We start from the raw sequence: 26,319 nt of genomic DNA, 5'->3' as shown, positions 1-26,319 counted from the left end.
CCTCCAACATTCATTACTTTCCTTTGTTGTTATGTTAGCCAATCTGCTAGGTGTGAGGTGATACCTCAGAGTTGTTTTGATTTGCATCTCTGATTATAAGAGATTTAGAACACTTTTACATATGCTTATTAATAGTTTTGATTTCTTTAACTGAAAATTGCCTATTCATGTCCCTTGCCCATTTATCAACTGGCAAATGGCATGATTTTTTGTACAACTGGTTTAGCTATTTATAAATTTTAGTAATTAGACCTTTGTCAGAGGTTTTTGTAAAGAAGATTGTTTCCCAATTTGTTGCTTCCCTTCCAATTTTGGATGCATTAGTTTTGTTTGTACAAATCTTTTTAATTTGATGGAATCAAAATTATTGATTTTACATTTTATGATTCTTTCTATGTCTTGCTTGGTTTTAAAATCTTTCTGTTCCCAAAGATCTGACAAGTATACTATCCTGTGTTCGCCTAATGTGCTTATAGTTTCCTTCTTTGTATTCAGGTCATTCACCCATTCTGAGTTTATCTTGGTGTAGGGTGTGAGATGTTGATCCAAACCTAATATCTCCCATTCTGTCTTGAATTTTTCCAGAAGTTTTTTTTTTTAATCAAATAATGGGTTTTGGTTCCAAAAACTGGGATCTTTGGGTTTCTCATAGACTCTCTTGCTGAGGTCATTTACCCTAAGTCTATTCTACTGATCTTCCTTTCTGTCTCTTAGCCAGTACCAAATTGTTTTGATAACCACTGATTTATAGTATAGTTTGAGGTCTGGGACTGCAAGTCCTCCTTCCTTTGCATTTTTTTCATGATTTCCCTGGACATCCTTGATCTTTTGTTCTTCCAAATGAACTTTGTTATGTTTTTTTTTCTGATTCAGTAAAAAAGGTTTTTGGTAGATCAATGGGTATGGCACTATATAAGTAAATTAATTTGGGTAGGATGGTCATTTTTATTATATTAGCTCATCCCACCCATGAGCAATCAATGTTTTTTCAATTGTTTAGAACTAGTTTTAATTGTGTGGAGAGTGTTTTGTAGTTGTGTTCATATAGTTCCTGTGTTTGTCTCAGCAGATAGATTCCTAAGTATTTTATACTGTCTAAGGTGATTTTGAATGGAATTTCTCTTTCTAATTCATGCTGCTGAAATGGGTTGGAGATATATAGAAATGATGATGACTAATGCGGGCTTATTTTGTATCCTGCAATTTTGCTAAAATTGTTGATTCTCTAAGATTCTTCATGTAAACCATATCATCCACAAAAAGTGATAGATAGCTTGGTTTCCTCATTGCCAATTTTAATACCTTCAATTTCTTTTTCTTCTCTAATTGCTTTTGCTAGTGTTTCTAGTACAATGTTAAATAATAGACGTGATAATGGGCATCCTTATTTCACTCCTGATCTTATTGGGAAGACTTCTAGTTTATCCCCATGATAGATGATGTTTGCTGATGGTTTTAGATATATACTGTTTAATATTTTTAGGAAAGGCCCTTCTATTCCTATAATTTCTAGTGTTTTCAATAGGAATGGGTGTTGTATTTTATCAAAGGCTTTTTCTGCATCTATAGTACCAGTTCTTAAATGACATGACAACCAATTATTATATTTAGTAGTTATAGTATGTGAAGAGAAATTTAGGTTTGACATAAGGAAAATTTTCAAAACATTTAAACTTTCAAATACTGCAATGGATGTATCAGGATAAAATTGTTGATCATACATTGGAAGTCTTCAGAAAAGACTTCTAGAATACTTGTAAAATACCCTTTTGGATGGACACATGATAATGTTTGTATTGTTTAGACCAGATTTTCTCTAAGGTAATTTCCAAATGTGAGATACTGTGATTCTAGACTAAAATGTCATAAAAATATTGTCAATATAATTGACTAAAAAGGAACATCTTTGGGCCTTTTAGTTCACAAATGCAAAAGCACTTAGAAGCCCTCATTCCCAGAAGATTCTGATTGGCACAGGATTTTATGTATGATTGTTCTTGTTAAGAATAAGAATCTGTATTTCTCCCCAATACCAATAAGTTTTTTAAAGGAATTTTCTCCATAGTCATTGCCTAGCTCAATATAAAAATCCAGATAATCATTGTCAGTCAATTAATTATTCCCCAATTGATAAATGGTCAAAAGATATGAACAAGCAGTTCTCAGATGATGAATTTAAAACTATCTGTAGCCTCATAAAAAATTCCAAATCACTATTAATTAGAGAAATGCAAATTAAAATAACTCTGAGGTACCACTTCACAACTATAAAACTGGATAATATGACAGAAAAGGAAAATAAAAAAATTTGGAGGCAATGAGGGAAAATTGGTACACTAATATACTGTTAGTGGAGCTGTGAAATGATACAGCTATCTGGAGAGCAATTTCGAACCATGCCCAAAGTCCCATCAAACTATGCATATCCTTTGACCCAGCAATAAGTTGAACAAGTTGTGGTTAATGATTATAATGGAATACTATTATGTCATATGAAATTAAAAAGACTATCACAAAACAACAACAACAAAAACCCACAATGACAGCAATAATCTATGATGCTGAACTGTTAATATTCAAGTATTATCAACAATGCAAGGATCCAGGACAATCATGATGAAAAAGGCTATTCACAACCAGAGAAGGAACTGATGGTGTCATTGTAGATTGAAGCATTACATTCTTTTTATTTGCTCCATTACTTTTTCTCTAATATTAGTCCTATGTGTCTTCTTTTACTACATGACAAACATGGAAATATGTATTACATGATAGCACCTGTACTGTGCTATTTCATATTATCTACCATCTTAGGGAGCAAGTAGGGTTACGAGTGCTGGGGAGAACAATTATCACAAAATGATTATTAACTATGGACATGCAAACTGAAAAAAATATATAAAAAATATAAAATATCAATTAAATAAGTAGTTGTGAAGCACCTGCCAATCCAATTCAAAAAAGTTTAAGTTCTCTTAACAAGCTTATAAAATGCTTCAGAAAATAAATCTTACATTCATGAACTGTGTATTCTTTTACTATCTCTTTAGCTTTGTGGAAAAAAAAAAACATTTAATGTCCTTTTTCCTCACCCATGTAATGAAGAAATTTTATTATATGGGACTATCTCTAGATATTTTGACCCCATGATTCCCTAGCCTGTTGCTAAATCTTACTGTAAACTAGAATAGTCAGAGAAGACTTGATGGAAGGAATGAGATTTTATCCAGTGTTTGATTAATTGCTAAATCTTAGGCTTGATAAGAAGAAGAAAAATAACTGGAAAAATTCATGAGCATAAAAATGTAAGTGAGTCTGAGTTTGGTGAGAGAAGCGAGTAGTATAGAACTTGGAGAGGCATCTTCTCTTATCTTTTCTTTAGAGCCTAGACCAGGTTTTTGAGTTCACATGCCCAGAGAGCAACTTCACACTATCTGTGAGAACTCCATCCACCCACCCATTATCAGATAGTGGAGGAAGGAAGCATTTGCCATTTGCTTTGGGTGGCTGGACAGAGAGGTGTGTGGGGCATGCAAAAAATGTCCTTGTGCCCTGGGAAGAGGGAGAACTAAGCAGCTCCCCATACTGGGACTTGCACACTGCCAATACTTTGCCAGAGCTGGCCTATGCCCTAGGGAATTCCTTGGGGGTTTGTCCTCTTTTTTAAATCTATTTTTGGCAGCAGAATGTAAGGAAAGCAGATGGCTTAGGCTTTGCTTGAGAATAGGAAATCATTTGAAGATTAGACATTTAATCCAATATAAGATATTTAAAGGCCTGGTTTAAAAGCATTTGTGTTAATACAAGGAAAAAGACAGTGTCAAGACTTTGAGAAGGTATGATGAAAATTAAAGAGAAAACAGGCTTCCACTAGGGGGGAACAGTTTGATTGTCATGATATGCACAAATGAGGGTCTCTGGAAGATTAGAATCAAGCTCTGAGATAGCCTGGGGATCAGGAAAGATACCTGAATCTAGCTCAGCAACTGAAAACAAACAAATCTGTGTGTTCTCTTCAAAGTACATCTTGTCATAGAAGGTGAAGGGATGGAGAGGGTGACTGTCCATTACCAATTAAGAATGATTTGGTCCAAGATTGCTTAGGGTTAAACTATATCAGATCAGAGACATGACTTGAACCCAATTTTCCCTGATTCTAAAGCTTCTTCTACTTATATCGCATTGTCTTTCTAGGACATGGTTACCAGAAAAAAAATAATTTACTTAGGAAACAAATTAATAGTCCATTTACATTGAAAGAGTGGCAAACCTGACATCAATTTGGAAATTTGTGTTCCTTACATGATGGAACCACCTTCCCAACACCAAAAAGAAAATTTCTTTATTGTTATTTTCATGTGCCAAGATTTTCAGGGCTTGCTTTGGGTTAAAAAAAATCCTTGTAAGAGCTCAGCATTACAAAAGTACTATTATGAAAAATATCAAATCATAAACATGGGTAGTTAAGAGATCATCGGTATCTCAAAAGAGCTTCCTCTACATAGTTTCAACTTATATAGTACATTACATTTAACAAAGAACTTTGCTAAAAACAATAAAATAAAGTAGATAAAATAAGAATTATTCTGGTTTAACATTCAGAAATAAGCTTATAGAAGATATGTGATCACACTGCCTGGGAATGGTGGAACCTTCTAACTTCAGTGATCATAGTGTCTATACTTTTTCTTATACCATCATCAGTGTCTCTATGTTTTAATTATTAGCAATATTTGTTGAGTTTTATAAAGTGGACAAAAAGCCTTTAGATAGACTTATGGAGAAAAAGAACCTAAAAATATCTCTTTTTACAAAAACAATTTAGGGGTGATTGGGTACTTTGGAGAATGAGCTCTTGCAGTTGTGTGTATTTGTGTTGACCTATATAAACAATATGTATGTGTTTATATGTACATATATATATGTATACATATATATTTATATATATCTGCAAACATCACAGTGCTTTACACAGAGTAGGCATTCAATAAATTTTTATTGAATAAATACATGAATGATTCCTTTAAAAATATTGCTACCTTAGTGCATATAAAGTATTATTTAACTTACAGAAAAATCAATTTATGTCTAACTTTCTACAATAAATTTATTGTGTTAAGTAAAAGATACTTTACAGAAGACATCCACAGTGCTTGTCATTAAGGAAACTGAAAATTAAATTCAGCTTTAGGAGTTTCATGATTGTAGTATTACATATATTTCTTCTGGCCACAATTCAAGAGAAGTCCTTAAAAAAGGGTATATATATATATATATATATATATATATACACATATATATATATGTATATATATATATTATATACATATATATGCATCTCTCTTTCCCTCTATCTATCTATCATCTGTCTATCTATCTCTATCTGTATGCATATATATATGTATTAGGGGGGTTTTATTAAAGGAAAGTTAAAAAAGTCTATTCAACATAGAAAAACTGTCTGAGAAAACAAATGTTTTAAATCTATAAAATCAGAACTGTTGACATGTAAGCTATATTTGAATGTGTTCATCAAATAATGGTATTCTAGATCTAAGGGAACCTTTTTAAATGAATGGGCTAGTTTTAGAAAAAATATTCTCTCTCTCTCATTCTCTCTCTCTCTCTCTCTCTCTCTCTCTCTCTCTCTCTCTCTCTCTCTCTCTCGGCCTAATAATTTCCTACTTGTGGCATAATAGTCTTAGGTTTGATATTGGGGGACATTTTAAGGTGAGAAAAGTAGGATCTAAGGTCTAGAGAATAAACTGTTTATCTGTGAATAAATAGTCAGCAATCATCTGAGGAGGAATTTGAATGCATGGTTTCCTGATTTGGAATTTCACGTTTTGTCCATTTTCTGTATAACTGTCAGTCTCCCAGGTTTAATTTCAAGTTAAATCATTAATTACTTCAAAGTGCCTTCTCTATCTCATTTACCTTTGTCCATAATAGGTGATTGACATATGTTTGTTGGTTTTAATTGAGTATCTTGTAACTATGTCTCTAACTAATATGGAGGAGAACAACTGTGCCTTTCTACAATCCATTCCGTAGTACCAATTATAAAACCCAGCCTATTATGACAAGCCATTGTTTTGATTCAAGGCACTTAAAACATGAGATTCTAGCCCTAATTTTCACATTGCCAACCAAAAAGGAGAAGTTTTTATCTTTAAAAAAAGAATAAAAAATAATCACTGGAAAATGTATCATTCAGTCCATGTTGCTGCTATGTTTAAAAAGTATTTTGTCAGCCTTTAGGTCATTGAAACAATGTGCTTACTTTAGATACTTTCCATCACTTCCTAGTCTGCCTCAGACCACAGAAAATGTATTTCTGTCAGAGACCACCTCAGTGACCTTCTTCCCCATTTATAAAAGTTTCAAACAAGTCACATGCAAGCTGATTTGCAATATATCTTGCCTTCTCCACCCCTGTGAGTGATTTAGCTACTAATGATGTACATACAAAGGTTATCTGAATTCAAAATAGCAAGAGTTTCCAAAGTACTAAATCAACTGACACCCAGACAAGGGCACGCGTTTGTTTAAGGTGAGAAAAGTAGATGTCATAGATATGGATCCTCTACTGCCTACTCAAACGCTTCAGGAATGAAACAATAAACTTCACAATATGCTCTGCTTGGGTTTAACATTGATTTGTTGTGGCTAAAATTTTCTCTCTCCAAATATTAAGATAGACAGGAGAATACAGCTTAGGCTTGACACTGTGCCCTGTGGAAGCTCCACTTAGTGAAAACCTTCAATAGAGTCTCTTAAAGCACTGCCAAGTATCGAATGAGGTCTGGTCCTGCTGGAGTCTTCCCACTTCTATTTCTTTTTGGATATGGCTGAGGTCAGCTATACATGAACATGATAAATAGGCAAGGTATAATAGAAGGAACACTAGACTTGGAGGCTTACATTTATTCCCTGTGTGACTATGAACAGATTCCATTACCTCTCTGTCTCAGTTTCCTCATTTGCAAAATGGCTTTGATGATACCAGGTAACTGCCAGATTCCACAGGTTTTGCTGGTAATTGAAATGATACAGCAGAACTCATAAGCTGATTCTTGCTGGGATATCTTATCAAAGAATCTTGTAGCACTGTAGTCTATAATATAAGTGGTCACTGATGTTGGGGTCCAATTCTACGAAATATGTGTAAGTTATCAATCTCCCCACTCTGATATGGTCATCACCATTTTAAGGAAGGTATAATTTAACAATTACTTGGGCACCTGCAGCAGCTGCTTGGGAGAAGCCATTGGGGATATTTTCTCCCTCCAGGACATTTATCTTCTACCTCCCAGATCACTTCCTGTCTATAACAGGCATCCTATCTGCATCTGGCTTCTTTGCTTTGTAAGAGTAACATTTGAGTAAAGTTCATCTTCCCCTTTTTTATTTTGAGGAGTACTGGATAAATTTATGCTCTTCTTCATATACTCCATTATACTTTCTTCCTGTCAGATGCCTTCTTGCAGAGTTCTCTATTACTGTGGAATGCCATATCATCTTTTCAGGCACTTAAGTTCAAAGCTTCTGTGTCATCTTGAACTCCTCACTCACAATTAGCTCATATAAAGAATCTGTTGTCAAAGCTTTTTTTTATTTCTATCTCCACATCTTTCATATGCATGCTTTTCGTTTTATTTACATAGCCACCACAGGTTTTCTCTTTTAGATCTTTATCCTTTGTCACACTATATTTCTGAATTCTGATTACCACTGCTACAATGATAATGTAGTTATGACATACATTGGAGATACTTCTAGGATTACTGAGGAAGGTCTATCTATGTTCTCTGAACACTCACTCTCCTCCAGATCCATGGATAGTTCCTGAAATTCTTCACTTAGAAATTCATTACTTTGACAATATATGATGTTTAAAATTAAAATCTCACCCAAAGAATGGTCACAGTTAATCCATATCAGCCAGACAAACTGTATTCTCAAAAGAGTATGTTATTAGGAAAATATGACATTGTAAAGTCACTAAATTCCCAAGTGGTGATAAACTATGGGAGATAGAAGACCAAGAGAGTACCACCAAGAATGGAACATTATACAGAAATAGAAACATTATGTGCTCATGATAAACTTTGAAAACTTCTCTCCATTTTATAACTTTCCCCCCACATCTCAGCCTTCTTTCCTTGTTACTTTCTCATATTGAGAAACAACATAAAATAGTGGATAGAGAGCTGGTCTTGAAGCCCAAAAGATCTAAATTCAAATGGTACTTCTGACACATATAAGATGTAACAACTGTAGAAGTCACAATTTAGCCATTCTCTAGGCAGTGCTTTAAGACTATAAATTTCAGAAAAGGTGCTGACCTACACTGACAGAGGGAATTTCCTCCCCAGGGAATTCTCTATGCTAGCAGTTCTCAAGTTTTTGTTTTTGTGTTTATTTGGTTTTATTTCCCCTCAGGATACATTTCAATTATTATTTTCACTATATTTTCACATTCATTTATTTATTTTGAGCTCCAAAATCTCCCCCTCTTTCCTTGTAGCCACCCTACCCATTGAGAAGGCAAGTAATAAAATACCCATTAAATACATGAAGTCATGAAAACATATTTACTAATTAACAATATTGCCTACCAAAAAGAAAGAAAAATAAAATGAAAAAACAAAATTTAATCTGCATTCAGAGTTTTACCAGTTCTCTCTCTGGTGTGCATAGGATTTTTCATCAGATTTTTTTTTTAGAATTGCCATGGATCAATGTATTGATCAGTATAATTAAGTATTTCATAGTTTATTATTATGATAACATTTCTGTTAGTATGTATTATGTTCTCCTGGTTATGCTCATTTCATTTTGCATCATTTCATCCATTTCATCTAAGTGTTCATAGTTTTTTTTTCCCCCTGAATCCATTCTGCTCACCAATCCTCAAGGTGCAGCCATATTCTATCATAATTATATATTATACTTGCTCAGTTAATCCCCCATTAATAGACATCTTCCATTTTTTCCCACCACAAAAAGAACTTTTATAAATATTTTGGTACAGATAGGTCCTTTACCTTTTGTTGACCCCTTTAGGACTATGCCCAAAAAAGATTTGTCTATATGTGGTACATATATTGATATGAACCATTTTGGAAATTAAAATATCTTAGTATTATTATGAAAATTTTACTGAACTTGAGGTAAATCTAAAAGTATTTCAGGGGCTCCCAAAGTTTTCAGGACCATACTTTAAAATTCGTTGCCTATTACCAATGAAATCACAGATCTACTACCTATCCCTAATCTTCTAACCAGGACCTAATCATCTTGTATAACTGACAGTTTGTTTTTTTCTCATTTATTTATTAAGTTAGATTTTCAAGTCAAACTACCAGCTTAAAGTCTAAGATTCTCAAAGGCAATGAGAGTCCTTCAAGTTGTTTGCCATTTCTCTGCATTCAAGAATAAGTTTTACCACATAGCATCATAAATATCTGACCAGGTTTAGTAATAGGTCAGGGAGGGGAACCATGAATTAGGCAAATCAGACTGCCTCCATGAAGTGTTTGAAAGATGCTTAAGGTTTTTTAAACGTTATTATTTATTTAATTTGGTCAATTTCAAACATTATTCCTTGGATACAAAAATCATTTTCTTTTCCTCCCTCCCCTCCTGTCACTCCTCCCATAGCCGATGCGCAATTCCACAGGGTATTACATGTGTCCTTGATCTGAACCCATTTCCAGGTGGTTGTTATTTGCACTAGGATGTTCATTTAGAGTCTATATTCCCAATCATATCCCCGCGACCCCTGTAGTCAAGCAGTTGCTTTTCTTCAGTTCTTTTATTCCCACAGATTTTTCTCTGAATGTGGATAGTGGTTTTTCTCATAGATTCCTCCGGGTTGTTCAGGATCACTCCATTGCCACTAATGAAGAAGTCCATAAAGTTCATTTGTACCACAGTGTATCAGTCTCTGTATACAATGTTCTCCTGGCTCTGCTCCTTTTGCTCTGCATCACTTCCTGGAGGTTGTTCCAGTCTCCATGGAATTCCTCCACTTTATTATTCCTTTGAGCACAATAGTATTCCATCACTAACATATAAGATAATTTGTTCAGCCATTCCCCAATTGAAGGGCATCCCCTCATTTTCCAATTTTTTGCCACCACAAAGAGCTCAGCTATGAATGTTCTTGTACATGTCTTTTTCCTTATTATCTCTTTGGGGTACAAGCCCAGCAGTGTTATGGCTGGGTCAAAATGTAGACAGTCTTTTAGCGCCCTTTGGGCATAGTTCCAAATTGCCCTCCAGAATGTTTGGATGAATTCACAACTCCACCAGCAATGAATTAATGTCCCAACATTACCACATCCCCTCCAGAATTCATTACTTTCCTTTGCTGTCATGTTAGCCAATCTGCTAGGTGTGAGGTGATGTTTCAGAGTTCTTTTGATTTGCATCTCTCTGATTATAAGAGATAATGAACACCTTTTCATGTGCTTATTAATAGTCTTGATTTCTTTGACTAAGAATTGCCTATTCATGTCCCTTGCCCATTTATCAATTGGGGATTGGCTTGATTTTCTGTACAATTGATTAAGATTTGTAAATTTGAGTAATTAGACCTTTGTCAGAGGTTTTTGTTATGAATATTGATTCCCAGTTTGTTATTTATCTTCAGATTTTGGTTACATTGATTTGGCTTGTACAAAACAATTTTAATTTGATATAGTCAAAATTATTTATTTTACATTTTGTGACTTTTTAAATCTTTCTTTGTTTTAAAATCTTTCCCTTCCCAAAGGTCTGTCATGTATACTATTCTGTGTTCAAATAATTTATTTATTGTTTCCTTCTTTACATTCAAGTCATTCACCCATTCTGACTTTATTTTGGTATAGGGTGTGACATGTTGATCCAAACCTAATCTCTCCCATACTGTCTTCCAATTTTCCCAGCAGTTTTTATCAAATAGTGGATTTTTGTCCCCAAAGCTGGGATCTTTGGGTTTGTCAAAGACTGTCTTGCTGAATTCATTTACCTCAAGTCCATTCCACTGATCCTCCTTTCTGTCTCTTAGCCAGTACCAAATTATTTTGATGACCACTGCTTTATAATATATTTTGAGATCTGGTACTGTAAGGCCACATTCCTTTGTATTGTTTTTCATGATTTCCCTGGATATCCTTGATCTTTTGTTCTTCCAAATGGGCTTTCTCATGTTTTTTTTTTTCTAATTCAGTAAAAAAGTATTTTGGAAGTTCAGTGGGTATGGCACTAAATAAGTAAATTACTTTGGGTAGGATGGTTATTTTTATTATGTTAGCTCATCCTACCCATGAGCAGTTAATATTTTTCCAATTGCTCAGATCTAGTTTTAGTTGTGTGGAAAGTATTTTGTAGTCATGTCCTTATAGTTCCTGTATTTGTCTCGGCAGATAGATTCCTAAGTATTTTATATTGTCTATGGTGCTTTTGAATGGAATTTCTCTTTCTAATTCATGTTGCTGAGATGTGTTGGAGATATATGGAAATGTTGATGACTTATGTGAGTTTATTTTGTATCCTGTAACTTTGCTAAAGTTGTTGATTATTTCCACTAGCTTTTTAGTTTATTCTCTAAGATTCTTTACTTAGACCATCATATCATCTGCAAAAAGTGATACCTTGGTCCCTTCATTGCCAATTTTAATACCTTTGATTTCTTTTTCTTCTCTAATTGCTAGTGCTAGTGTTTCTAGTACAATGTTAAATAATAGAGGTGATAATGGGCATCCTTGTTTCACTCCTGATCTCATTCGAATGCATCTAGTTTATCCCCATTGCAGATGATGTTGGCTGATGGTTTTAGAGATACTGTTTATTATTTTAGGAAAGATCCTTCTATTACTATACTTTCTAGTGTTTTCAATAGGAATGAAATGAGCATTGTATTTTGTCAGTCTATTTTCATTAAGAAGATTGGTCTATACTTTTCTTTCTCTATTTTTGGCCTGCCTGGCTTTGGAATCAGTACTGTATTTATGTCATAAAAGGAATTTGGTAGAACTCCCTCTTTGCTTATTATATCAAATAGTTTGTATAGTATTGGGATTAGATGTTCTTTGAATGTTTGATAGAATTCACTTGTGAATCAATCTGGCCCTGGGCACTTTTTCTTAGGGAATTCTTTGATGGCCTGTTCAATTTCTTTTCTAATATGGGATCATTTAAGAATTCTATTTCTTCTTCTGTTAATCTAGGCAATGTATATTTTTGTAAGTATTCATCCATATCACATAGATTGCCATATTTATTGCCATGTAATTGGGGAAAATAGTTTTTAATCATTACCTTAATTACTTCTTCATTGGAGGTGAGTTCTCACTTTCCATCCATAATACTGTTAATTTGGTTTTCTTCTTTCACTTTTTTATTAGATTGACCAATACTTTGTCTATTTTGTTTGTTTTTTTCAAAATACCAGCTTCTAGTCTTATTTATTAGTTCAATAGTTCTATCACTTTAGATTTTATTAATTTCTCCCTTAATTTTTAGGATCTCTAATTTGGTTTTCTTTTGGGGGTTTTTAATTTGTTCTCTTTCAAGTTTTTTTATTTGCATTTCCAATTCATTGATCTCTGCCCTCCCTAATTTGTTAATATATGAACTCAAGTATATAAATTTTCTCCTGAGTACTGCTTTGGCTGCATCCCATAAGGTTTGAATGGATGTCTCACCATTGTCATTTTCTTCAATGAAATTATTAATTGTTTCTATGATTTGTTCTTTAACTAACCGATTTTGGATTATCATATTGTTTAATTTCCAATTAGTTTTTGATTTGGTTTTCCATGTACCCTTATTGATCATTATTTTTATTGTCTTATGTTCTGAAAAGGTTGAATTTATTATTTCTGCTTTTCTGCATTTGTTTGCCATGTTTTTATAACCTAGTATATGGTCAATCTTTGTGAATGTACTATGTGCTGCTGAAAAGTATTCCTTTTTGTCCCTATTTATTTTTCTTCATATATCTATTAACTCTAATTTTTCTAAGATTTCATTCACCTCTTTTACCTCTTTCTTATTTTTATTTATTTATTTAAATTTGATAGTGGTTGGTTCAGGTCTCCTACTACTCCAGTTTTACTATCTATATCCTCCTTCAGTTCTACTAGTTTCTCCATTAGAAATTTGGGTTCTATACCATTTGGTGCATACATGCTGATTACTGATATTTCCTCATTATCTGTATTTTATCAGGTTGTATTTACATTCCCTATCCCTTTTACTGAGGTTTATTTTTACGTTGGCTTTGTCAGATATTGTGATTACAACTCCTGCCTTCTTTCTCTCAGTTGAGGCCCAATAGGTCTTACTCCAACCTTTAATTCTGAACTTGTCAGTATCTATCCACCTCAGGTGTGTTTCTTATAGACAACATATGGTAGGATTCTTGTTTCTAATCCACTCTCCTATTCATCTACTTTTTATGGGTGAGTTCATCCCATTCACGTTCAAAGTTATGATTGTCACTTTTGAATTCCATAGCATTTTAATATCCTCTACTAGTTATGTCCCTTCTTCTTTTGCTACATCTTTTTAAACCAGTGGTTTATTTTAATCAACCCCCCTCATCCCCTCCCTTGATATGCTTCCCTTTCTAGTCTGTCCCTTTTTGTTCCCTTCTTGTTTTTTTAGGGTTTATTAAGTTCCTTTCCCACTCTCCTTCCCTCCTTGTTTTGTACTCCCCCCCCTTACCTCCCGTCCTTAGTTTTCTGTTCTTCCTTACCCTGTTGGATAAGTTAGACTTCAAGATCCAAATGGATCTAGATGCTCTTCCCTCTCAGAATTGATTTCACTGAAAGTAATGTTTGAGTATTACCTATTCGCACTCTCTATACCTCTTATGAGAGTGTTCTTCCCTCTCCCCTTCCCATATGTATCTTTGTGTGAAAAAGATTATTCTATTTTATTTCTTCAAGTATCTCTTGGTACCATCATTAATTCCTCTCCACCTTTTTTCTTTTTTTTGCATATCATTTTAAAATCCTTAATGTTCCAATCTTCTCCTATAAATGATTCTTTTAATTATTATAATAATGAAAACAATTCTTGAGAGTTACAAATAACATTTTCCCCACATAATTATATATATATATATATATATATATATAATTTGATCTAATTATAGCCCTTAAAAAAGAGAGTTTAAATTAAAAACAAAACATTTTTCTCCTTTTCCCTCTCTTTCATATTTTCCTTTTCATATTTCTCTTGATCTTTGTGTTTGGATATCAAACTTTCCACTTAGGTCTGGCCTTTTCTTTAGAAATACTTGGAAATCTTCTATTTTGTTGAATGCCCATCATTTCCACTGGAAGTATACAGTCAGTTTTGATGGATAGGTGATGCTTGGTTGAAGTTCCATTTCTCTTGTCTTTCTGAATATCATGTTCCAGGCCTTGCAGTCCTTTAGTGTGGAAGCTTCCAGGTCTTGTGTGATCCTGATTGGTGCTCCTTGGTATCTGAATTGTCTCTTTTTGGCTTCCTGTAGAATTTTCTCCTTAGCTTGAAAGCACTGGAACTTGGCAATTACATTCCTGAGAGTTGTGTTTGGGGGATTTAATGTAGAGGATGTTCTGTGAACTCTTTCAATTTCTATTTTTCCCCCTTGTTCAAGAACTTCAGGGAAGTTTTCTTGGATGATTTCTTTTAGAATGGTGTCATGGCTTCTGTTTATTTCTGACTTTTCAGGTAGACCAATGATTCTCAAATTGTCTCTCCTTCCTCCATTTTCCCGATCCGTTGCCTTGTCAGTGAGATATATATTTTTTTTGTTTTCTTCTATTTTGTCAGTCTTTTAAATTTGCTTTATTAATTCTTGGTATTTTGCAAAATCATTGGATTCCAGTTGCTCAATTCTGGTCCTGAAGACTTCATTTTCTGCTTTAAACTTTTGGTATTCAGCTATGATTTCTTCATTTTTTTAAATCCATTTCCCACTTCTTTTTCCATAAGGCTTCCATCTTTTTGATAAGCTCCAATTTAAATTCTTCCAGGGCTTGTGGGCAATTTCCATTTTTTTTTTAAAGAAGGTTTTGCCTTTGTTTGATTTTTGTCCTGAATTTCTTCTGTAGCCTGGGTTTTTCTTCCATAAAAATTCTCAAGGGTCACTGTATTTTTTTTTTTTAACAATTTTGAGACTCCTGTGCACAATTAGCCTTCTCCATGGATACTTTCCTTCCCTTTTCAGTCAGAAATCTGAGTGTGCTGGGCAGATTCTCTGTGTATGGAGTTAAAGAGCAAGGATTTTGCCTGAGGCAAGCTCTCAAATCTCCACAGTCCTTTGCAGCTCTTCTCTGTGCTACCTTCCCAGGGGCTCCTAAGGTCTGCGCTCCCCTGCCCATCTGGGTTTCTGGTCTAGCTGCTTTCAGGGGTAGGTCCCTGGACATTCTAGTCAGCTCCCAAGGACCTAGAAATGCCTCCTTGCTCTCTCTAGACGTGCTCCTCACTCACTGGCTGGTTCTGGTGCATACATCCTGGCTCTGAGCACATAAGGTCTGTGCTCCCTCTCGCACACTGGGATTTCCTGTCTAGCTACTTTCAGGGGTAGGTCCCCGGCAGTCCTAGTCAGCTCCCAATGACCTAGAGGTGCCCCTTGCTGACTCTAGAGGTACCCCTCACTCTCTTGCTGGTTCTAGTCTGGTCTGGCTCTGGCTCAGGCTCTGTAGGTGGGGTGAGGAAGAGTAGTTCAGCTTGCATTTGGGTGGAAGCTTTTTCACCCTCTTATAGTGCGGAAATGCCCAAATCCCACGTACCTTCAATGCTGCTCCCTACTGTACAGTTCCTCCATTCTTCTGAAAATAATTTCTAACATCTTTTGAAGTAGTCTTTGTCAGTGTGTGTTGGATAGAGGAAGTGCCCTGCGTCTAGACTGCCGCCATGCTTACCCAGAAGTCAGATGCTTAAGATTTAGATGAACTAAAAAGACATTTTTTCCAGTAGTGGGAGTGAAAACAGAATGTAGGAGAAGCAGAGGCACTAAATGACTAAATTAGAAACCTGTCTTAATAAGACAAAAGATTTTTGTCTATGAATTGTGAGAAACAACATCAACTCTCTGATGGGACAAGATTGTAGAGAGTAGACTATTTTATTTGTTTTACTTTCAATAGAGGGAAATGAGAAATACTCTTCCTTCACTCTGTAAGTCAATGGGAGTAATGGTTTAATTTCAAGTTTTCTGGAGCACATAGGCAACCTAAAAGGATCTTTGGACTTTCATCCAAGAGCTATACCCAGAACATAAAACAAAACAAAACAAAACAAAACAAAACAAAAGAAAAAAAAGAACAACCTTTCTTTTTGAATGATCGAAATGGTACAATTTTGATGAACCTAGTTCCTAGCACCTTTCCCATATTGTCTTTGATCAGTATCTATCTGATTCTTTATTGCTAATTATAAACCTGTACTTTTCATGTAAACTCATTTCAGAAACACAATTTAATTTCTCCACCCTTTCCTTTCTTCTCTATGATCTCTTCCTCTACCCTTCCCTCCCCTCTCCTCTTCTATTTTCCTCTCATTTCTTCTCTCTCTTTTTCAGGTGGCACAGCATCAAGACAGAAAGGATTCCTAGGATGTATTCGCTCCTTACATTTAAATGGGCAGAAACTTGATCTTGAAGAGAAGGCCTTGGTCACACCTGGAGTCAAGCCTGGATGCCCTGGACACTGCAGCAGTTATGGAAACTTTTGTCACAATGGAGGGAAGTGTGTCGAGAAGTATAATGGATACCTCTGTGACTGTACCAACTCCCCATATGAAGGACCCTTTTGTAAAAAAGGTAGGCTTCATTTTTATAATTGATAGGGAATGAGCACGCAGAAGTATAGAACTCATTGGGCCAACATCACAACACATATTCTATAATCCTACCAAATTAGTTGTGTGGCTATAGGCAGCTCACTTATTCTTTCAGTACATTAATAAACATAAATTAATTGAATAAAATATTTTATGAGTAAATAGATAATCAAATTCAGGATATTAACATCTGCCTGTAATTTCGCATACTTTTGACATAATGCAATTTTATAAGGTGAGATCAATATATATAAGTAATAAGAATACTATTGTTACTATTTCTTTTGTTTGTTTGTTTGTTTTTTAGTTTCTGAGTCACCCAGAGCATCTTATTGAATTTCATTTTTATGGCCTATTATTTTCATTTGTTAAACATCTAAAATGACACTTTCGAGACAACAAAATCTAGCAAATCTAGCTTACATAACTAAACTGTGTGATTTTTAGTACCAATTTCTAGAATCATAAATATGCAGTTAGTTGTATAGAAGGAGAGTTGTTTGTTTTTTTTTTAAGAGGTAAATGGTAACTTGGAGAAAAATGAGCCTAAATTTAGTATTTTACAGAATAGGGAAAACCAGAGAAGTTGTGATTACTTTAGTCACATAGATGAACCAATATCAGAAGCCTACCCTGAACTCTGATGCTGTGCTCTGATGCTCTGTCCATCACTCTCAATAATTAAGAGAGTATTGGGGGAAGTATTGGGGTAAAGGAGAACTGTCTTATAGAACCTCCTAAATTTAAACCCCAAGAATTCATGATTTCTCATTACTTGTTGCACAAAGACTGACTTACAATTTATCTTTGTATTTTCATTAAGATAATTGCATTGACAGAAAAAAAGAGAGCTTTATGGATAAAGGATAAACCAGAATTCAAGGGTATTGATTAAGTGAAATAAAGAGCAACTATTTTAATCACTTGAAAGCACCATTTATATATAAACATTTCATATGCTAATTATAACTCTCAGTTCCTCAAAGAAGAACCTCCAAGGTCTCTACTAAACAAATACTTTATTAACCTAACTCCTGTAACTCTTTGAAATTGAAAGTAATAAAACTGCTCCTATTTAACAATACTTTATAATTTATTCCACTGCTGAGAGGCAGCAAGAAGAGAGAATAGGCCTAGAAGTCAGGAAACATGGGCTAAAAATCTAGTCTTGGATACATATAAGCTGTGTCACCCTAGGCAAGTCTCGTAACTACTTGCTCAATAGCCTAGCTTAAGGGTATGAAACATTAAGAGGAAATTTTCTTATCAGAAAATTTTCAATATCAGTGAAATAATTCATTCAGTTTTCCCATCCTATGAAAATGAAATAGAAAGGATAGGAACTAAATTGTACATAAGGAGCACAGGGAAATCTCCATGTCAATCAAAAAATCACATGTTGACATTGCTTATTGCTATATTATTTTGCTTATTTTTTTACTTTGTAAACTATTTCCCAATCATATTTATATTAATTAATTTTAAAACTCTTACTTATTTCCCAATGTAGAAGAGCATTAAGTGGGAAGGCAATTGATGTTAAGTAACTTGCCAAGGATCAAACAACTAAGAAATAACTGAGGCCATATTTGAACCCAGATCCTCCTGTTTCTAGGTATGATTCTCAGTCCACTCAGCCACCTAGCTGCCTCCCCAACCTCAATCACATTTTAACTGGTTCTGTCTCTAGGGATTCTTGGGAACATAAATGCTGAGGTTTTGAAAACTCCCTTCTAGGCAACTGTAAGATTCTGAAATGTAGAGAATTTGCAAGCCTGCCATTTATAGAGGGAATGTTCTGATCAGGAAATTTTCAATATCGTTGAATTCGTTCAGTTCCCATCCTATGTTTTAGAATTTACCTTAATTCTGATTGAATTCTAACTCCTCACTTTGTGAGGAAAAACACCTCCATCCCACAGGGGCTCCCTGACAGTAGATATAACATCATATCTAATGGCCTAGATGGACTGGCATCTCCTGGTGTCCCCTGGTATCAGCCTAGGCATCAAAGTGCAACATTGCCACAGAGGAAGGAGCTAGGGAGATCTATAAAGCCAGCAGAAGAAGCACAAGGTCTCTTTACTTCCACTCTTGAACAGAACGGCTCCCTACATTTCTACAGAAAGAATATGTAGGCCTTAGTCAGCTAAATAGATAATCATAAGTAGGTTAATCTTTCTTTAAGAGAAATGTATCTTTATCTCTTCTCTCTCTCACCTGCTCATTTTATTAATCAATACTTAAAACTGGCAAAACTCAATTTTACTCATAACATCACTCAATCCCCATATAATTTGACTTTGGATGGTATATTAATTTCTGGGAAATATGTAGTAATCCTTAGCAATAATGTAGCAATGTAAGAAAACAATGTATTGGCCATCACATGAAGAAGTCAAATCTTGACACTTCAGACTTATAATCTGAGCTTTGACAGTAAAAACACTGATGCTTGTCCCCTGAAACTTGCCTGTGTATTACTCTCCAAGAAAAATATAGTTTCTGCTCATAGAATGCTCGGATTTTCTACAAATTTGTTTCACACACTGAAGAAATGTTCCACTAAAGTCCTCTCCCCAAGACATACTCTAGCATCATTTCAAATGATATATGCTTAGGTCCATTGCCCAAATAAATAGTACTGTGGACCTTTCTGCATTTCTCTAGCTCCAGTGTTCAACCATCTCATAGATCTTATTGTTCTAAATTTAGATTAATTTTTCTCTGGTTCCCTTCTTCCAGACAAATGCTATTAATATTTTTCTCTTCAGGAAATCATATCTTTCACAAGGACAGGTTTGTATATCCTTTCTACTCTCTCTTGTGTCCCTTTTATCATTTTTTTAAGTTAAATGAAGCTATATGCTGAGTAATTTTCATCTTGCCACATCATTCACTCTTTCTGGATGTTTAATCATACACAAATAACCTCGTACCATTCAGAAACTGATGCTTTCAGGAATTGGACTTCTATGCAATGGAATAGTGGCAGAACTATCCTAGAAATATATAGTCTTAGAGCCTTTCCAGTCTAAACCTACTGCCCAATTTATAAAATCCCTATTGCTACATTTAGGATAAGTGGTAATTCAGTTTTTCCTTGTAAATCTCATCAGAAAATCTCCTACTTAATATAACAACATTTTCTATTTTCAGCCAAATTTAATTGTTCCTTATATTAAGTCAAAATTCCATGTATGAATACACCAGATTTGAAATGACCTCCTTAAAATTTGACACTATGGTTGTTTTCTGACCTGAATAAAGTATAGTAGGGCTATTAATTCCCACCATATTGTATTTTTTAAAATGCTTTTCTTTTGATGGAGGTTGATCATAACTTAGAATCATGTGTCTATAAAAATGGAGAACTGGGATTTTTCAAACCACAATGTCAGGCACTTCCAGAAGCAGGCCTCTTTCTCCTCTATGCCTTTTATTTTTATATTGTTCAGCCTTCAGTTTTTTTTCAAGACTTCAAACATTAGCCCCCACACCATCTGCAGGTCCTTCACCTGAATAGATGTCCTCTATTCTATAATTATATATTTTGGGTATTATTATGATTCTATAGTTAATTGTAAAAGTTTACTTTTATTCATTATTGTTAGCTTGGATTCATGATTCTTGTTAAGATTTATGGAAAATTTCCTTTTATCCAATAGGTTAGCAATTCTTCCTAGCTATATCATCTGACATTTTGATAAGCTGCCATATATGATTTCAATCATTCTAAGAATATTAACAGAATGGAGTTAAGGACAAAGCTTTGCAGCATACCACCAGAGATCTTCCTCTATATTGAAATCAATTGATTACCAATTTTCTTGGAAAGTAATTTCTTGAAATGCTACATAAACTATCTAATTCTATTATTTTTCTATTTTATCCACAAAAATATCACTCAAAATCACCAAGTTGCTTAAATATAAATATATTATATTAGTATTATCTAATTTAACTCTGAAAGTCCTCCAAATTAAAAAAGTTAATAAGTTTTTAAAAAAGCAAGTTTAGTATCACAGAAATATGATGTAGGAAATAAAGAACTTGATTTGAAGTCAGCAAGACAAAAATGACTTCAAATATGTTCTAATCCTTTAACCCAGGGATTTTCTAGTCCTCTGCATCTCAATTTCACCTATAAAATGAGGAAGTTGCACTCTGAAGTACCTCCCAACTATGAATCTGAGATCTTCTAATTCATTAATTTTTGACTTTCCAGTTACTCAATTCTGGTCCTTAAGGCCTGGTTTTCTGTTTTAATCTTTTGGCATTTAGCTGTAATTTTTTGGTTCTGTAATATAATTTGTTGATTTTCCCACTTCTCTTTCCAGAGGGCTTCCATCTTTCTGATAATAAGCTCCATTTGAGACTCTTCCAGGGCTTGTGGACAATTTTCATTTTTTTTTTCGGTTTTGCCTTTGTTTGAGTTTCATCCAGTATTTCCTCTGTAGCCTGGTTTTTTTCCTCCATAAACATTTTCGAGGGTGACAGCTTTCTTTTTTGATTTCCTGGTGGGATTTTGAGGCTCCTATGCACAGTTAGCCTTTTTTTCTGGATGTTTTCAGTTCCCTCTTTAGTCAGAAATAAGAGTCTGCTGAGCAGGTTTTTTTGTGTATGGACTTATTGAGCAGACTCGATTTTCCTCAGTCCTTTGTGGCTTTTCTTGGTACCTTCCTCCAGGGGGCTCTCAGTGTCTGCTCTCCCTTGCCCACCTGGTTTTACAGTTTAGCTACTTTCGGGGTGGGCCCCCTGCAGACCTAGTCAATTCCCAAGGACCCAAACAAGGCTCCCTGTTCATTCCAGAGGCACTCCTGTCTCATTCACTGGCTCTGGTAGGTGTGCTGGCTCTGTGCACCTGAAATCTGCACTCTCACATCTTGAGTTTTTCTGCCTAGCTGCCTTCGGGATAAGGGGGGGGGTCCCCTTCTGTCCTATTCAGCTCCCAAGGGCACAGAAGTGCCCTCTCCTCTCTTCAGAGGCACCCCTTGCACTTTCGTCTCCTCTTGCACTGGCCCTGGCCCTATAAGTGGAAGTGGGGGAGGGTGGATCCACTCATGGTTGGGTGGAAGCCATTTCCCCCTCTTATAGGCTGGTAAAGCCCCCATCCCACGCACCTTCACTTCTGTGCCCCGCTCTACAGCTCCTCTGCTCTTCTGATAAAGATTCTTAAGGTCTTTTGGGGGTGATCCTTGTCGGTGTATGTCGGTGTGTCAGGGAGAGTGAGTAAGCCACATTTAGCTGGCCGCCATGCTTACCCGGAAGTTGAGATCTTATAATCTCAAATAATCAACATTTCCCTTTTTAACTAATCAAACCTTCTTTAGAGTATACTGACTATTAGTAATATACCCTCTTAAGAATATAGTTTAGGAAATAATCTGAATTGGAAACAGACAAAATATTTATGCATGCTCTAAAGACTGGACATTAATTGGCCAGTCTCCCCTCATTGCATAATAAAATGTTTAAATAATAATTTTGAATGTTATGCCTTGAGATTCTATAATATGCCATGAAAAATCAGATGTTATATTACTGATCAGTTGAAACATATAAATAATTTTGTTTAATGTTTATTTTGCCTACTAACATATATATATATATATACAGTAGTGTATGAATGTATTCATAAAATACATATTGCGACACCTCAAACAATATCATGCCTTGAAATCACGTTTTAGAGTCATATCATCTTCCTTTATAAATAAAAGTGTTAGACTACAAAAAAACTCTATGTTCCAATTTATATGTGCATTCTACATTAAATCCCCCTGAACTATCTCCTTTTAGACTCTCAGACTATTAGAGCACTTAGAAAATAAATGTGACTTCCTGATATTCCCCAAATATTTTAGCCAACTTAAACTTTAAGATAAGAAGATAAGACATATATGTCCTCTTAAGGTTTTTCATCCTTCCATTTAATGAACTAAATCCCTCTAAAATTTAGATTCTCCTTGTTCTTCATTCTATCATGTGAAAAGTTTTTTAAAACTCTGTAAAATAATTCACTTTTTCAAAAGTTCTTTTTTTCAATGGTTTAAGTTTTTAGCTAATATCAAGATAGTTGGAATCTGTGACTATCAGAACTTTCCTTTCAGCTAGTTTATTTTTATTTCATTTTTTAAATCGATAACCTTTCATCCATCTTTTTCATTAAGTTTAAGTATTTGCAGGATCCATCCAAGCTGATACTGTTTCTACTTTTCTAAACCTTTATTTTCATCTAGTCAGTTAGTTCATCATGTGTTTATTAAACACTATTTTTCAGACACTGTGCAAAATACTAAGGCTACAGAGACAAACACATTTCCTCACCCTCAAGGAACTCATTCTAATAGGGAAGATGACATGCAAACAACCATGAGCACACAAGATAATCATTTCAATAAAATGAAAGGTATTATAACAATGAAGGCATTGCGGAAGGGAGAGAGAGCCTCTGAAGAACTTTTTTTTTTTTTTGGAAAAAGATCAAATTTGAACTGAGTCTTAAAAATTACAAGGAAGATGTGGTATAGATACATATGCATAAATATAAGATATTAATGTATTCCTGACCAGCATCACAAGTTCTTTCCTTTTCTGTCAGATCTATTTCTTTTTAATGAGGAATGACTTCTTTTCCATATTTTAGATCTGATTCCTATCCTAGTTGGTGTTGGTAATATATAAGAAGTAATTGTATGTGAAAATCATAATTTAACTTTTTTAAACTTTTAAACATTATTTAATTTGTTCATTTTCAAACATTATTTCTTGGAAACAAAGATCATTTTCTTTTCCTCCCCCACCCTGCCACCCCTCCCATAGCCGATGCATGATTCCACTGGTTATCACATGTGTCCTTGATTTGAACCCATTTCCATGTTGTTGGTCTTTCCATTAGGGTGTTCATTTAGCGTCTCTCCTCAGTCATGTGCCCTTAACCCCTGTAGTCCAACAGTTGTTTTCCTCAGTATTTTTACTCCTACAATTTGTCCTCTGCTTGTGGATGGTGTTTTTTCTCCTAGGTCCCTGCAGATTGTTCAGGGACATTGCATTGCCACTAATGGAGGAGTCCATTACATTCGATTGTACCACAGTGTATCAGTCTCTGTGTACAATGTTTTCCTGGTTCTGCTCCTTTCGCTCTGCATCACTTCCTAGAGGTTGTTCCAGTTCCCATGGAATTCCTCCACTTTATTATTCCTTTTAGCACAATAGTATTCCATCACCAACATATACCATAATTTGTTCAGCCATTCCCCATCCAAGGGCATCCAAGGGCATCCTCTCATTTTCCAATGTTTTGCCACCACAAAGAGTAAAGCTATAAATATTCTTGTATAGGTCTTTTTCCTTATTATCTCTTGGGGGTACAAACCCAGCAGTGCTATGTTGTTGATTATTCGACTAGCTTTTTGGTTGATTCTCTACGATTTTTTAAGCATCTAGTTTATCCCCATCGCAGATGATGTTAGCTAATGGTTTTAGATATATACTGTTTGTTATTTTTAGGAATGACCCTTCTATTCCTATACTTTCTAGTGTTTTTAATAGGAATGGGTGTTGTATTTTATCAAAGGCTTTTTCTGCATCTATTGAGGTAATCATATGATTTTTGCTGATTAGCTTGTTGATATTTTCAATTATGAGGATGGTTTTCCCAATATTGAACCAGCTCTGCATTGCTGGTATAAATCCTACTTGATCATAGTGAATGACCCTCCTGATCACTTGCTGGAGTCTTTTTTGCTAGTATCCTATTTAAGATTTTTGCATCTATATTCATTAGAGAGATTGGTCTATAGTTTTCTTTCTCCATTTTTGCACTTCCTGGCTTTGTTATCAGTACCATGTTTGTGTCATAAAAGGAGTTTCGTAGAACTCCCTCTTTGCTTATTATGTCAAATAGTTTGTATAGTATTGGTATTAACTGTTCTTTGAATGTTTGATAGAATTCACTTGTGAATCCATCAGGCCCTGGGGATTTTATCTTAGGGAGTTCTTTGATGGCCTGTTGGATTTCGTTTTCTAATATGGGATTATTTAAGAATTCTATTTTTTCTTCTGTTAGTCTAGGCAGTTTATATTTTTGTAAATATTTATCCATATTGACTAGATTGGTATATTTATTGCCATATAATTGGGCAAAGTTGTTTTTAATGATTTTCTTAATTTCCTCTTCCTTGGAGGTGAGGCCCCCATTTTCATCTTTGATGCTGTTAATTTGATTTTCTTCTTTCCTTTTTTAAATTAGATTGACTAGTACTGTGTCTATTTTGTTTGTTTTTTCAAAGTACCAGCTTCTAGACTTATTTATTAGTTCAAAAGTTGTATCACTTTCAATTTTATTATTTTCTCCCTTAGTTTTTAGGATCTCTAGTTTTGTTTTTTCTGGGGATTTTTAATTTGTTCTCTTTCAAGTTTTTTTATTTGCATTTCCAATTCATTGATCTCTGCCCTCCCTAATTTGTTAATATATGCATTCAGGGATATGAATTTTCCTATGAGTACTGCTTTGGCATAAGGTTTGAAGGATGTCTCACCATTATCATTTTCTTCAATGAAATTATTAATTGTTTCTATGATTTTTTCTCTAAATAACTGATTTTGGAGTATCATATTATTTAATTTCCAATTAATTTTTTATTTGGCTCTCCATGTACCCTTACTGATTACTATTTTTATTGCCTTATGATCTTAAAAGTTTCCAGTTATTATTTTTGCTTTTCTGCATTTGTATTCCATGTTTCTGTGATCTAGTGTATGGTCAATTTTTGTGAATGTGTCATGTGGTGCTGAGAAGAAGGTGTATTCCTTTTTGTCCCTATTTATTTTTCTCCATATGTCTATTAACTCTAATTTTTCTAAGATTTCATTTACGTCTTTTACCTCTTTCTTATTTATTTTTTTATTTGATTTATCTAAATTTGATAGTGGTTGGTTTAGGTCTCCCACTGATATGGTTTTACTGTCTATTTCTTTGTTCAATTCTTCTAGTTTCTCCATTAGAAATTTGGATGCTATACCATTTGGTGCATACGTGTTGATTAGTGATATTTCCTCGTTGTCTATATTCCCTTTTAACAGAATATATTTACCTTCCCTATCCCTTTTAACCAGGTCTATTTTTGCTTTGGCCTTGTCAGATATCATGATTGCAACTCCTGCCTTATTTCTATCTTTTGAGGCCCAAAAAGTCTTATTCCATCCTTTAATTCTCACCTTGTGAGTATCTATCTGCCTTATGTGTGTTTCTTGGAGACAACATATTGGAGGGTTTTGCATTCTAATCTATTCTGCTATTCATCTACTTTTTATGGATGAGTTCATCCCATTCACGTTCAAAGTTATCATTGTCACTTGTTGATTCCCTGGCATTTTGATATCTTCCCCCAAATCTGACCTTTCTTCTTTAGCTATAACCTTTTATAGTAGTGATTTACTTTAGATCAGTCCCCCTAATCCCCTCCCTTGTTATGCTTCCCT

At 34.5% G+C, this 26,319-nt stretch overlaps 1 protein-coding gene across 2 annotated transcripts in view; it reads left to right on the top strand.

Annotated features, from left to right (window-relative positions):
* Positions 1-26,319, top strand: part of CNTNAP5 (contactin associated protein family member 5) — a 908,736-nt gene that overhangs the window by 777,548 nt on the left and 104,869 nt on the right. For both annotated transcript variants that reach the window (XM_056793728.1, XM_056793729.1), the window contains exon 18: positions 16,574-16,813. In XM_056793728.1, coding sequence (XP_056649706.1) covers positions 16,574-16,813 — 240 coding nt within the window. The remainder of the gene's footprint in view (positions 1-16,573; positions 16,814-26,319) is intronic.

This window comes from Monodelphis domestica, chromosome 4, assembly GCF_027887165.1.
Source record: "Monodelphis domestica isolate mMonDom1 chromosome 4, mMonDom1.pri, whole genome shotgun sequence".
NCBI lineage: Eukaryota > Metazoa > Chordata > Mammalia > Didelphimorphia > Didelphidae > Monodelphis > Monodelphis domestica.
This window is presented reverse-complemented; position numbering and strand designations above follow the sequence as displayed.